The sequence below is a fragment of the Alligator sinensis genome, unplaced genomic scaffold (genome assembly GCF_000455745.1).
Source record: "Alligator sinensis unplaced genomic scaffold, ASM45574v1 scaffold215_2, whole genome shotgun sequence".
In the NCBI taxonomy this organism is placed as follows: Eukaryota; Metazoa; Chordata; order Crocodylia; family Alligatoridae; genus Alligator; species Alligator sinensis.
Genome location: NW_005842400.1, coordinates 1,009,815 through 1,023,337, shown reverse-complemented (window position 1 = coordinate 1,023,337; position 13,523 = coordinate 1,009,815). Strand labels below are relative to the sequence as shown.

The 13,523-nt window shown below is 47.2% G+C and overlaps 1 protein-coding gene across 1 annotated transcript in view; it reads left to right on the top strand.

The window, feature by feature from the left end:
* Positions 1–69: 69 nt before the first annotated feature.
* The window catches only part of GTPBP1 (GTP binding protein 1), a 21,197-nt gene continuing 7,743 nt past the window's right edge, over positions 70–13,523 (top strand). Inside the window, exons 1-7 of the mRNA XM_006029840.3 lie at positions 70–234; positions 3,416–3,977; positions 6,652–6,763; positions 8,790–8,970; positions 10,054–10,402; positions 10,892–11,015; positions 13,392–13,506. Coding sequence (XP_006029902.1) covers positions 6,658–6,763; positions 8,790–8,970; positions 10,054–10,402; positions 10,892–11,015; positions 13,392–13,506 — 875 coding nt within the window. The 5' untranslated portion in view covers positions 70–234; positions 3,416–3,977; positions 6,652–6,657. The remainder of the gene's footprint in view (positions 235–3,415; positions 3,978–6,651; positions 6,764–8,789; positions 8,971–10,053; positions 10,403–10,891; positions 11,016–13,391; positions 13,507–13,523) is intronic.

Below are 13,523 nucleotides of genomic sequence, written 5' to 3'. Positions count from 1 at the left end.
CCCGTAGGTACCTGCCCCCGGCCGCAGCCCTCCCTCTGGTAGGTACCCCCCTATTGCAGCCCCCCTCGTAATTCCCCACCGCCGCAGCCCCCCAGGTAGGTACCCCCCACCTGCTGCTGAAGAGGACTTGGAGGCCGCCTCACAGCTTGGGGATCCTCGGGTGCCAACGTGGGAGCCCTAAGAGGCGGCCGGGAGCAATACCCCCAGCCTGGCCTGCCCCGGACCGTGGCCCCGGTGAGTATCTGGCGTGGATCCTGGTTGTACGGGATGGTTTGAGGCAGGATCATCCTTGCCCTGCTGGGCTTGGCGGCCTCTGGAGCTCCCTCCCTCCCTTCTAGCCTGGCTTCTCTAGGGCTGCCCTGGTCTTCCAGGCAAGTGCCACACATCCTAGACAAGCTGCGCTGGAAGGGACCCAGCTGCAGGGGTCATGTCTAGTCCCTGCCCCAGCTTGTCACAGGGCTGTCACCCTCCCAATTGCCCCCACAAATGGAGGGTGTCTTTGTGAAGCTGCCGGGGGTGCTTCGGCTGCTTTGGAAAGGGATCCGGAGAGTGAGGGAGTGGGTGTGCGGTTTTGAAGCAGGCTTGTGTCAGGGATGATCCGGGCTTGTGTCAGGGATGATGGTAGCCTTGTGTAGACTTCAGGTTGTTGATTTGCATGGGATGGTTTGGATGGGGATGATCCATCCTGAGGCAGGGGGTTGGGCTAGATCAGTGCTTCTCAACCTGTGGGTTGTGACCCAAAAGAGGGTTGCAAGAATATACAAAAGGGTCACAAGCAAACTTTAAAAATGAATTCTCCTTTACAGGAGAAAAATGTGGGAAACCGTGGCTTTGCCCATGCAGGCTGGAGGAGTTCCAGCTTGCCAGGGGCTGCTTACCCCTCCTGCCCCACACACTGCGGGGCAGGGGGCAGCAGGTTGGGAGTGAGGGGCACTGGGTAAGGACTGGCCATTCATGTTTACAAACGGGTCCTGGTACAAAAAAGGTTGAGAACCACTGCACTAGGTGACCTCTGCTTCTCTATTAATTCTATAAGATGCTTGGCTGCATCATTCTGGCCCCCTCAATTATGGTCTCCAGTCAAAATGGTGACCGCATTTGACAACAAGATAGCTCACCTGCTAGCTGCAGCCCCTCTCTTTTCTTCCTCCTCCTCCCTGTCTTATTTTTTCTCCTCTCCTTCCTCTTGGGCCACTTGATAAATCCACAGTGTATCCACACCTTGAATGCCATGCCCAGATCTGGTCCCTGCACCTCAAAAAAGGATATGCAAGAATCAGAGAAAAAGATCTGGGAGGCATTGGGGACAGTTTGCTGACAACATTGACTTGGTACTCAGCAGCTGTCAACAAGGCAAACAAAATGTTTGGGGTTATAAAGAGGGGAATAGGAAACAAAACAGAAAGTATCATCATGCCCCTGTATAAATCCATGGTGTGTCCACACCTTGAATACTGAGCCCAGGTCTGGTCCCCACACCTCAAAAAGGATATAGAAGAAGAACTAGAGGAGGTCCAGAAAAGGGCACCAGTGATGACTAGTGGTATGGAGGGGCTCCTGTAGGAGGAAACATTAAAGAAGCTAGGCCTATCCAGTTTAGAAAAGAGAGGCTTTGTGTTGGGGGGCCGGGGAGGGGACATACACGTGAGAAGGGTTTACAAAAGGCTACATGGCAAAGAGAAAGCAACTAGGGATTTTTTATTGACTTTTACGATGCAAAAACTAGGGGTCATTGAATGACACTAGCAGGCAGTCGGTTTAAAAAGAACAAAAGGAAGTTCTTTTTCACACAACGTGTCATTACAGTGTGGAAATCATTGCTACCACATGTTGGAGAAGCTGAGAGTTTAGCCAGAATTCAAAAAAGGATTTGACCAATTCTTGGAGGAAAGGGGCATCAAGAGCTGTTGAGCCTGGGAGTGAGGGGCATGGCCTCTGAATCAGAACTTCCTAGACCTTGAATGCTGAAGGCTGCAAGTAAGAGAGGAACAGTGGGGTAAACCCTGGTTGTTTCCAGTTCACTCTCTCTTTCAGCATCTGCTCTCTGCCACTGTGACACGCAGGAAACTGGGCAAGATGGACCTGGCATCTGACCATAAAATGGCAGTTTTTATGCTCCTATGTTCTCACGTCTCCCCCTATCAACACCACTGCATGCTCAAAATAGTATCTCCCTACTGCTGCTTCACCAGCTGCCCCACCTGTCCCAGTGCGGACTCCCCCATCCCACTGTTCAAGATTCACTTAAAGAAAATAAGGACTTGTTGCAGATGTGCATTCTACAATGCTGTTATCAAGTTCAATACAATCGTGGCTTTTGATCAAGCCACTGAGTTCAGTGAAAGTTTCTTATCAGGACAAGTCTTAACATGGACTCCCTGCCCCTGCAACCCTGGTTCAAATCTATTGAATGCATTGTAGCATTAAACTACTTACAGTTCAGAATCATATTGCCTAATGCTACAAAAAGGGCAGCACGTGTGCCCTCTGGTATGTCTAAAATTCATGGCAAAATACTATTAGTAACACGGGGAACTTAAAGCATATTTGCAGATGATTTAAAGTGGGATATTTAGAAACAAAATGTGCTTTCATTGGGCTTTTAATAAAGCAGTGCTCCCTTGCGGTCTCTGCTTCCCAAATATGCAGCTGTGCCCTTCCGGCCCAGCAAAGTGTCAGAAGCATCAGTCCAGTAAATAATAGTCATGCATACTATATCTTGCTAGATTCTCCTTAGCATTCATAAATAGGCAGCTTCTTTGGTGTTTGGTTTTACAGATCAGGGACACATCCTCTAGTGCAGTGGCTCTCAATCTTGTTAGACTTAAGTCACCCCTTTGGATGTCAAGCTCACTTTTTGACTGTGGAAAAGTAATAGAGCATTTTGAATTCTGGAGGGACCACAACACTGAATAGTTTTGACCCTATGGATTCCTATTTAGAATCTGTTGGTTTATGTTTGTGAATCATCTGTAGGTGTTTGTGCACCTAACCATGCTAATACTGGGCAGCGCCTCATGGCACTTGTAGCAGGATCTTGTGGCACCTTGGTTGAGAATTGCTTCTCTTGTGCTTCTGCAAGGTGTCCTAACACAGTCTCTACTATGACTTCATCAGGTCCCCTCCCTTCTTGTTCTGTGTCTTGAAATTGCTGGTCTCTGGCTCCCTAACGTGCAGTGCAGCACAGCAGAACCAGAGTCTAGAGTGTAGCAGCCAGCCCCCCCAGAACTAGCATTTTTGAGGAACTGCCATAGATCATAGTTTTGTGGTTCCAAAGCACACAGGAAGAAAGGTAGAAAAGGGCCTGGGAAGAGGCACTGGGGAAGGTATTTCAAAATTGTTGGGTGCAACTTTTACCTTGTAGCTATTGAACCTGAACAATAACTGCCTGTTACTTTTCTTGCCGCCTTTATAGGACCTGCACCCAAGGCATCCAGATTCTCACGGACACCATTTAACATGAAGCCAACATGTGGCAAACTTGCATGTGAAGCAGGAGAAAACAACAGGAGAGGAAGTATTTGACTTCGGAGAAGCTTCTGAAAAATAAGGGAAGGCAGTGCAAGAGTGAAAGAGGTTTTTATGGGATGAGAAGCAAGAGCAATGGTTTCCAATAAAGGACCTGGCAGAAAAGGGGCTCTCTGTCACCAGGAAGCTGAATGTTAAGAGATTCGCTGTTCCAGGCCAGGGCCTTGCTGTGACCTGAGAAACTATAGAAACAGACAGGATGAAGCAGACAGCTGACGGAGCTAAGGAATGGATGGATGTTGCTGACGGACTGTACTTCCTAACAAAGTTGTTGCTTGTCTCCTGCCTCCTTAGTCTTTGATGCTTCGCTGCATTCAGAGCTGCCAGCTTTTTATCATCCCCAGCTCTACAGACTCTGGAGAACCTCAGCCACAGCTCCTCCCATGTGGCAGTGAAAACAGCAGCCTGTGGGAGGAGAACTTCATTGATCCTTCCAACCCAGCCTTGGGGTTGGTACCATGTCATTCCAGCCACCAGGAGGAAAGGCCAAGGCAACAAAAATGTCAAATCCAAGCTGTTCTTCCAGATTCTAAGCATTAGCAATGTTTCCTGACAGCAAAAGGCTATGTCCTTCTGTTTTTCAAATGCATAGAGATATGCAATGTATGTGTGATGAGTGCTGTCTATAGACAATAACACCCCTACCACCTTCCCTCCTGGACAGTAGGCAGTGGCACTGAAACAGACCATCCACTGAAAGTATAACTACCCCATTCAGAAATTCATGAAAATATACAAAACCACACAATATAGACCTTGCTTAATGAAAATACAGCCTCCCTCACAGGGGAAGTGCACTGTTACCACTGATATTTCCCCTGATAGTAAACTTAAACCCCACGTCCCATTTAAAGTTAGCAAAGGCATGTAGAGTATACGAGCCATGCTGCTTAGCTAAAAACCAAAAAAACCCCACAGAGCCCAGCAGTGAATTGCAAGCACTGTTACTAGTGCATCCCTACTACATAAACCTTGCCAGGCGCCAGGCAACTAAGGATTAGGCAGGGGTTTGTTACTTCTACGAGCCTTCAGTTAGCACCTGCTCCCCCTTCCCTCCAATCTCTCAGATGCATGCTGTGCTGTCATGCTGCAGCTGCTTAGGTGGTACTGAAACGGTTCTTTTCTGTCAACCATGCAGCCAGTAAAAGGCTTGCAGCCATTGTAGCAGAAGGCAAATGGATTCTCCCAAGATAAGGGGAGAACTCTGAATACCATAGTGCTAGCCAGGCTAGCAAATCAGCTTTTTCTTTTTTAACCCCATTATTGGAGACAGGTGAGAGTTCCTGTAGAGTTTGTGTGCCAGAGCGTGGCATGCAATGGCATTTTGCTTGGCCCAAACACCTCAGGGGGGAAGGGGCTGGGGCTGTGCTGCCACAACAAGGATCAGGCCCTTCATGGCTTCCATGGCTAGGTTCTCCTCTGGCACACCAGCTTCCTACAAGTCAAGGTTACAGGTATTTTTGGCACTCTGCCCAAAAACGCTGCTGACTCCTGCTGTAGATTCTGGTGTTGTGAACTCTTCTAGACCAGGGGCCAGCAACCCCCAGCACGTGTGGCACTAGAAGCCATTTTTCTCAGCACACCACAGCCGGTCCAGGCTTTGGGCAGGCTCCTGCTGCCAGCCACAGAGCCCAGGCTGGTCACAGCAGGGATGCTGCAAGCGGCTGTAATGGGGTCCACAGAGCCCCAGCCCAGCTCATTGCCAGAGGGCGGGTGTGCACACACCTCGGGGCGGACGGTGGGGAAGGGGCTGGGGCTGCACTGCCACAATGAGGATTGGGCCCCTCACAGCTCCCTTGCCATCTGTCCCTAGCATGCCAACATATTACAAGCTGAGGTAGTGGGGGGTTTTGGCACTCTACCAAAAAAACTTTGCCAGCCCCTATTCTAGATCATCTTAAATGGTGGCCTGATGAGGCCTTGAAGCACAACTGAGTTCTGTTTATAAACTCTCAGGTCTGTACATGAGAACAAATAGTTGGAAGATGGATTTGCTCTAATGCTGTTGACCCTGCTTGTGTATGCAAAGCTATCTAGAGGATCAGGAAACCTTGCCACAAAGGCTGACAATACCTTTTTAATAGCAGTGCACACGTAACAGCTCCAACTGCCAAACTTCCTGCATCAAGTTGGTTAGCAACTGAGTGGTAGCAAGGGGAGAAGGTAGTAATAGGTGCCAAGCTTTCAGGTGGCAATGGCCCACCTTTCTGAATAGATAAGGTGGCACTCATCCATTGGTGTACTGCTGCTATGGCTCTGGGGTAAGCTGGGTGCAGGTCTCCAGGGAAGGGAAGAACCCTTGGTCATCTGAAGGGTGTACAGCACGATCTTGTACAGTCCGATCTTGTATAGCCAGTTGATGCTCAAACCTCGATATGCTGTTGCATTTAAAGGAAGCATTCCAAGAAAAGTCCTTCCGGAAGCAACTGCTCAGTCTCCTTGTTCTCCTTTTCTGCGCTCTTCTTTTCCTCCTCATCCATATTCTCTTTCTCCTTTTGGTGCAGCTGTTGCTGGGTAACATGGCAGTTAGCACATCACGGCTCTAAGCACATTAGGAGTTTGAAAAAGGATGCCAGCTATCCAGAAATGTCCGATCATGGAATAGCTTAATGCGGTTTTAGAGTTTGATCCCTGGATGTGCATTGCAATGGCCTGTGACTAACTTCTGCTAGGTATCCCACTGCACATCCTAGGAACAATCCCATGATGCCTGTGGCTCAACAGCATAAAGGGATGTGGGACACCTGGTCACTCTGCTGAGCACATGCTTGGAATTTCCTCTGCATATGGGGGGAGTGGCTTACTAGTAAAATAAAAGCCAGCTGTTCATTTAGATGAGGCTGTTACTTGTCTGTAACTATGAAGCAACTACAATGAAGCATCTCACTTCACAGTAAATTCCTACCCCACTGAAGACAAGCCCTCAGCCTCATAAATCCCCTTTGCAGTGTGGTGAGGAATATGCCTTTAGCCTGGTTAACAGCCATTTCCAAAGTGATTGAAAAGGGGTCTTTGCAAGAGAGCCCTGCTTCTGTATGACACACATTGGTTGTACTGTTAACTGTTGCTGCTTATGAAACTGCCCCATCTGTGTGTAAAATGGATGCCTGATCTTTCCTATAGTTGGTGATGGTGAGTCCAACATCAGAACAGTATGACAGCTTGCTGCGGCAGATGTCAGAGAGAATTGATGAGGGCTGTGGGGAGACCATCTATGTAATCGGGCAAGGATCAGGTGAGCATATATTCCATCTGAAAGCAAGAATTAATGCTATGAAAACATTGGTTTGTTTTAGCCTGTCTATTGCCAAAGTTAGTACCTGGTGTTTCAGAGACACCTCCACAGCAGGAACACTAAACAGCATGCAGGACAGCTTCTTCCCCACCGCCTGGCTGTTGTTTTGCAAGATGTGGTTTGTTTACAATATTATTGTCTTGTCTGGCATAGCTCTAAATATTATTGATATAAAATCATGCAGACTCTTTGGAAGTAAGAATGATTGGCATTAGAGCACGTTACTGCAAGATGAAAGCTCTGCAGTTGTATCATCAGTCTTGATACAGACTCCCTCCCTGCTCAGGAGTGCTCACTTTATCTGTGTACTATAATTTTTTTATAGCTGGTAAAAATGGGAACTCCTCACAGGAGTACTTCAGAAGTGTTTTAATCTAATTACAGGTTTTAACAGAAACATCTTCTGACTTCTGGAAGTGTATGTCATAGGTTGCCTGTACTATATAATGGCTTTAATTTGATATATGTTAGGTGTGGCAGCAGTCATTTATTTTTGATATGTCTGTCCTTTGCCCTCTTGCAATTCAGTTTTTTGAAGGCACCTCGTACTGGCAAGCAGTGTTGCACTTCCTTAGAGAAATCTGAGGCACAGGAGCCATGGTAGGGGAAGGTGGGGGGGAATTCCCTTTTCCTGGCAACTCATTCCTCTGGTGTCTTGGCCAGGGATTGAATCCAGGTCTCCCATGTGGCAGGTGAGAACTCTACCACTGAGCCATCAATGCCCGGGCTGTTGCCTGCAGCTCCTGGGCTCTAGTCCCTCTAGGATCCTGTGTGTGCTGCCTGCACACCAAGCCAGCTGACCAGGGATCAAAAGAAAAAAAGGGCCCCAAGCTGCCGCCTTTAGTTCGGGGCTTGGGTCTCTCCTGGACCCACTCCGTGCTGCCCTGGGCGCTGAGCCAAGCTGCTGCTTCGGCTCCGAGGCTTCAGTCCTGCCCAGACCCCTCTGCGCGCCACCCTGTGCACCGCTACCGTTGAACCGCCTTCTGTGGGTCCCAGGCTTGGCGTCCCCCCGCTGGAGACTCACTCTGCACTCTGGGTCCTTGCCAGAGACTTGCCACGCACTGCCCCATGCGCTGAGCGACCAAGCCAAGCCGCCTCCTGCGGCTCCCAGGGCTCTTCTGGGGCAGCCGCTCCGCCCCACTGGCCAGCTCTCGCCAGCTCTTCAGGACTCCTCTCCTTGGTCCTTCCTAGTCTTCACCAGAGCCAGGTGCACTGCCCCTTTTATCCCGCCGGCCCCCCCCCCGGTGGGCAGCAGGAACAATCAGCAGACATGAAGTGAGTCTTTGCTCAGGTTCAGTTTCTCTACCTGGCTCCTGGGTGGGGGGGCAGCCTTCTCCTTTTCCAGGGGTCTAATTAGTGAGGAAAAGGGAATTCCCCCGCCACCAATCATTTTTTAACTTTTCAAAATCCCTGGGCCAAGCCACTACTGGCTACCCCGTCACATCCGCATCTTAATTTCTGTAGCTTTTACTCACAGGAAAATTGATTGTAAATCCAGTCAAATTTACAAAATGTGTCGTTTGTATTGTTGGAGACTGCACTGATCCCTGTATCTACTTGCTGATTTTGATCGTTATATAGCCGCGCTTCTCCCTTTTAACACATTCCTTTGTTGCAATATCAGAGATGACTAGGGGGGATTGGGTATGTGGTATGGGCTGTTATGTACACAAAATAGGAAAACGAGGTGGGGAAAGCAGAACTCTTACTGCCCTTTCTGTGATCATTACAAAGTCTGTCTTAATTTGCTGGTGCCCTTTTAATTTCTTTAAGTCTTAATGTTAAAATCAAAAATTTTCCTTAGGAATAGGATGTTTCTCCTGTTTTCTTGGGCTTGTGTTTTTCCAATATGTGTAGGTGTCATTCAGTGCTAAAGATGACAGCCGTTAGGAAAATAAAATTCCCATTTGCTCTAGGCTAGGGAGCAACAATAACTTTTTATTCTTTCCCTTCAACCTCTTCTTAGATGGGACTGAATATGGGCTAAATGAGGCAGACATGGAAGCATCTTATGCCACACTGAAGAGCATGGCAGAACAGATTGAGGCAGATGTGATCCTCCTACGGGAGCACCAGGAGGCAGGAGGCAAGGTGCGCGACTACCTTGTTCGCAAGCGCGTGGGTGACAACGACTTCCTGGAGGTCAGGTGAGGAGATGCGTGCAGGTAGGGTTAGTCAGCAACACAGCCACATTTCTTTTATCTGAGCAATGGGTGGTGCCAAACCAGTGACACTGATTTGCATGTGGGTGTTGCAGGCACTCAAGAAAGGAAGCAAGTCGACCACTCCTTGCTAATTAAATCTATTTTTTCCCCTTTGATATACAAGAGAGTCTACAGTGACCTATGGCAGGGACTCCTGTATCTGGGTAACAACTGCTCAGTTTGGGGGTTTCTTTCTGTGGGCTGGAAGCACTTCAAAGAATCTCCTGTGTGTTTTGCAATTTCTATGGGGGCGTTTGGGACTCTTGCAAGGAGAGAGCTTTCTAAAATAAAACAGGTTGTGGAATAAGATATCCTTTGCTCTTTAATTAGCAGTTCAGTTTTGCCCAGATTTCTAGTGACCAAAGTTCTCTTTTGATGTGTGCCTAGCATCTTCTGTAAAACAGCTTGGGAGTCTCAGCACAGTTCCAGATGCAGCAATTTTCTGCATCTCACAAATGGCTCCCATTGGTGGTGCTCATTATCCATGAAGATGCCCATATGTGAATTGAGTCTTGCAGAGTATTTCCCGTAAAAGTGGTTCTTTGGGTTAGGGCGTATGTTGCTGCTCCAACTTTACCCACCCACTCTAAAAACAATGTTTAAATGTCCAGGCTAGCCCCAGCATCTGTTGCTAGTAATGAATTAACATGAAAAGCTTGGAGGAATTCTAAGGGAAAACCAAGTTGAGAGCTGTCTCCTTATTTTGGAGTGCTACAATGAATATATTTGACTGAGTGTCAAGTTTTGGGAAACAATTATACTGTGAATCTCATCAGGGTTTCCTGGATTGGTTTAACTTCCTGTGTCCTTGCTTGGACACCAACAAGAGACTTCCATACTTTTGATCCAGAGGTTATGTAACCCATGGACTTTGGGCTCCTCCTCTGTAGACTAGAAGCTACAAAGTAGATCTCTGCTCTGTTTCTGATGATCTAATGCTCTTTGAAACAGCTTTGGAATGTTACTGTTATTTCCATGTGAGTCAGGAAGAAAAAATGCTAAATTATTTTCTCCTCTCCTCTCTAGGGTAGCAGTAGTTGGCAATGTGGATGCAGGAAAAAGCACGTTACTGGGAGTCCTGACACACGGCGAGCTGGACAATGGCCGAGGCTTTGCGCGGCAAAAACTGTTCCGGCACAAGCACGAGATTGAGTCGGGCCGTACCAGCAGTGTAGGCAATGACATCTTGGGTTTTGACAGCGAAGGCAATGTGGTGAACAAGCCTGACAGCCATGGAGGCAGCCTGGAGTGGACCAAGATCTGTGAGAAATCCACCAAAGTCATCACTTTTATTGATCTGGCTGGGCATGAAAAGTACCTGAAGACCACAGTCTTTGGTATGACTGGCCACTTACCAGACTTCTGCATGCTTATGGTAAGTAGTGCGCATTACGGCTAAGAGTAGATGCTCTTCAGAGTCGTAACACATCCCCAGCTTCTCTTCTACTGAAGAACCACAGCAGAAGGGAAATGACAGGGTCCTCAGTAGGAAGAATATGATTGCCAGTATAGAGACATGGCCTGAACTCCATGGCTAATCCATGAGGCAAATACTATTGCATCTTCAGCAAACCTAAATGGTCAGGATTTGTTTAGTTTTAGTCTGAAAACAAGCAGTCTGAACACATGAACGCTGTATAAGCAGCTAAAAGTGAGGATGAGAAGTCAGTTCATCAACTGGTTAGACAGCCATTGGTGGATTTAACATTCTTGCTTTTTTTTGTGGGGAGGAGTCTGTTCCACACATGCATGATCCATGATTTCTGCCATCCAGTTACAGCCTGTTGAATGGCTGGTTTTCTGTGTCATCTAGCTCTTCATTGTTGTGACTCTTTCTTTACCTCCTCCCATGTCCCTGATGTAGGTTGGTAGCAATGCTGGGATTGTTGGGATGACCAAGGAGCACCTGGGCCTGGCATTGGCACTCAATGTTCCAGTCTTTGTTGTGGTGACCAAGATTGACATGTGTCCTGCCAATATCCTGCAAGGTAAATGAGAATCTTTCCAGCCAACTGCTCTTTGCTGTCAGGCACGTTTACTTTCTCATGGCTTACCATTCTTCCCTCAACTGGGCTAATGTATTGCTGCTGAAGAAGTAGTCTTGTACTTGGTTTGCTATGCTTACAGCCTAGATGCATTCTAGAAATGCATGCTTTTTCTCCGTAAAGCTTTTCTCTTGCTAGTATTACAGCTACCAACTTCCAAATGACCATTATTTGCATTGAGTAGATGTGTAGAAGGATTCTGCTTGACCAGGCTTTCTAGAAAAGAGGCAGCCAACTGCTTTTTGCTGAGGTTGGATTAAGCCTTTTCTTGGGATCTAAGTATGGTAGAGGTCTCTGGGTGTTTTTCTGAAAGTTCTTGCTTTTCCTTCTGGCCCTTCCCTATGTTTGAATGCATGCCCTGGATGTAATTAACCCTCTTTCTTTCATAAAATTCCTTTCCCATTTAATTTTGTTCCAGTGATGCCAGGGGCATGTTTCTGACCAGAATTGCTTAGGTCTTGAGAAGTGAAAAGGCTAATGATCTCACTGTTTTCTATAGCTAGTGTTTTTTGTAAAAAATCTGCATCATTATGCTTTCAGTACACAGAAGGCAGTGAGCAGTAGATACTCTGAGTCTTAGGAAATGGAAGCATAACACATGTTTGGCAAATAATAAAGGAAATCCCAGTCATAAGGCCAGTAACTGGGCAAGGGAAGGAACACCCTTGATATGGATGAGGAATTAGACATTTTTAGCAAAGGACTTTGATCTCTGAGCCCACTGCGGCATCAAGTAAAGGGTATTAAATGTGGAAAAACTGGCCCTTCACTTTGAGTTTTGTGTATGAGCTGCAAATTCCTTGAGCAAAGCTGGTGCCTCCATACCCAAAATGTTGTGCTTCTACCAGTTGACTTTTATGAACAGGGAGTTATGGTCTCTCCTTAGATAATAATTGGGAGGTATAAATTAATGGCCAGCTTGGACATTACTACCTCTTTGTAAGTGGGTTGCTTATTTGGCTGGCTTCTGCAAGCAGGTTTGCTCCCCGACGAGCTCCTCAGCCAGTAGTCCCAAGCAAAGCACGATCTTTTAAATAAATAAAACCAAATCGTTCTGTCCTGTCCTGGACATGAGGAAGGGAAGCCCCGTTTGCTCTAGCTTCAGCACAGCAGCCTGGTCTCTCTTGTAGCCTGCTGTTCTGCTCACAGCTTGCTTCCTCTTCCTGTTGCTTACTCTTCTGGAGCTTTTAAAGCTCCCAGAGGAGACTCCCTTCTTATCCAAATGACCCACAGCTGGGTTTTCTCAGTAGGGCTGACTTTTCCTTTGTAAAAGAACAGATCACCCAGTTATACGTTTCTTTTCCTGTCTGTAGCACTACACAGTTGGTAAGATATGTTGTAGGGGAATCATTTTCTGCATCCAGTAATGACTACTGCTGGGTCCAGGATACTGGCCTGAATAGGAACTGGCCTGCTCCAATCATAGGGGAAGAGGGGAGCCAAATTATTTCCCATGGACATGTCTACACCACTGCAGCAGCATGCCCTGGCCAGACATTTCTGACCATGTTCTGGGGATGGCTCTGAGGTTTCCACTAACTGCTTCCCAGGTCTCAGTTCCTGGTGTGCTTGAGAGAATCCATTGGGAACAAGCCCAAAGTAGCCTCTCTGGTCTATTTCTGGGTTTGGAGCATGCCCTTGGGAAGGGAAATGAGCTTTGCATATTTGGAAACATTATCACCAGGGTACATTGCTGGGTAGAATGTGTGTGCAGCGTAGCCATGCCCTGAATGTGCCCGCAGATTTGTGTTCTCCAGCGCCGTTTTGTTTTTGACATTGTGTGGTACTTTTTAAGACCCTCTCGCTTCTGAGGACTTACAGCCATGAGTTCTCATTGGCAAGGCTGGCTTTTTGTCAGAGAGAACACTACGGCTTGTCATGGCAAAAGAAGCGAGTCCCAATTCAAATACATTTCATTCCTGCCTTCTCACCAGCATCATTTGTCATAGGAAACTGAGGATAGTCGAATGTGTATCAGCATTTAAAGCTATTTGTTGAACAACCTTAACTTTTTCTCTTCTGTCAAGAGCACAGAGGCAAATCCATGACAGAACAGTGGTAATAGACCAGCTCAGCAGTATGTTGGCCAGCATGAAAAACATAACTCTTTGAGCGAAGATGGAGGGAAAAGGCAGGGGCCTACAGTAAATTTGAACAGAAATCATGACTGCGCTAAGCACCAGCCTAACTCCTAAGTCTCCAGCCATTGTATCCTCTTTGTTCAGTGACAAGCATGCCTGTCTCCTTCAGGAAACCCGCCAAAGACAGCTTGTAAAGAGGGGAGATGTTACCCTAACTATGTTCATTTTACTCTTTAAGAAACCCTGAAACTGTTGCAACGACTGCTGAAGTCTCCAGGGTGTAGGAAGATTCCTGTGTTGGTTCAGAGCAAGGATGATGTCATTGTAACAGCCTCCAACTTCAGCTCAGAGAGGTAATGAGTGGAAGAGC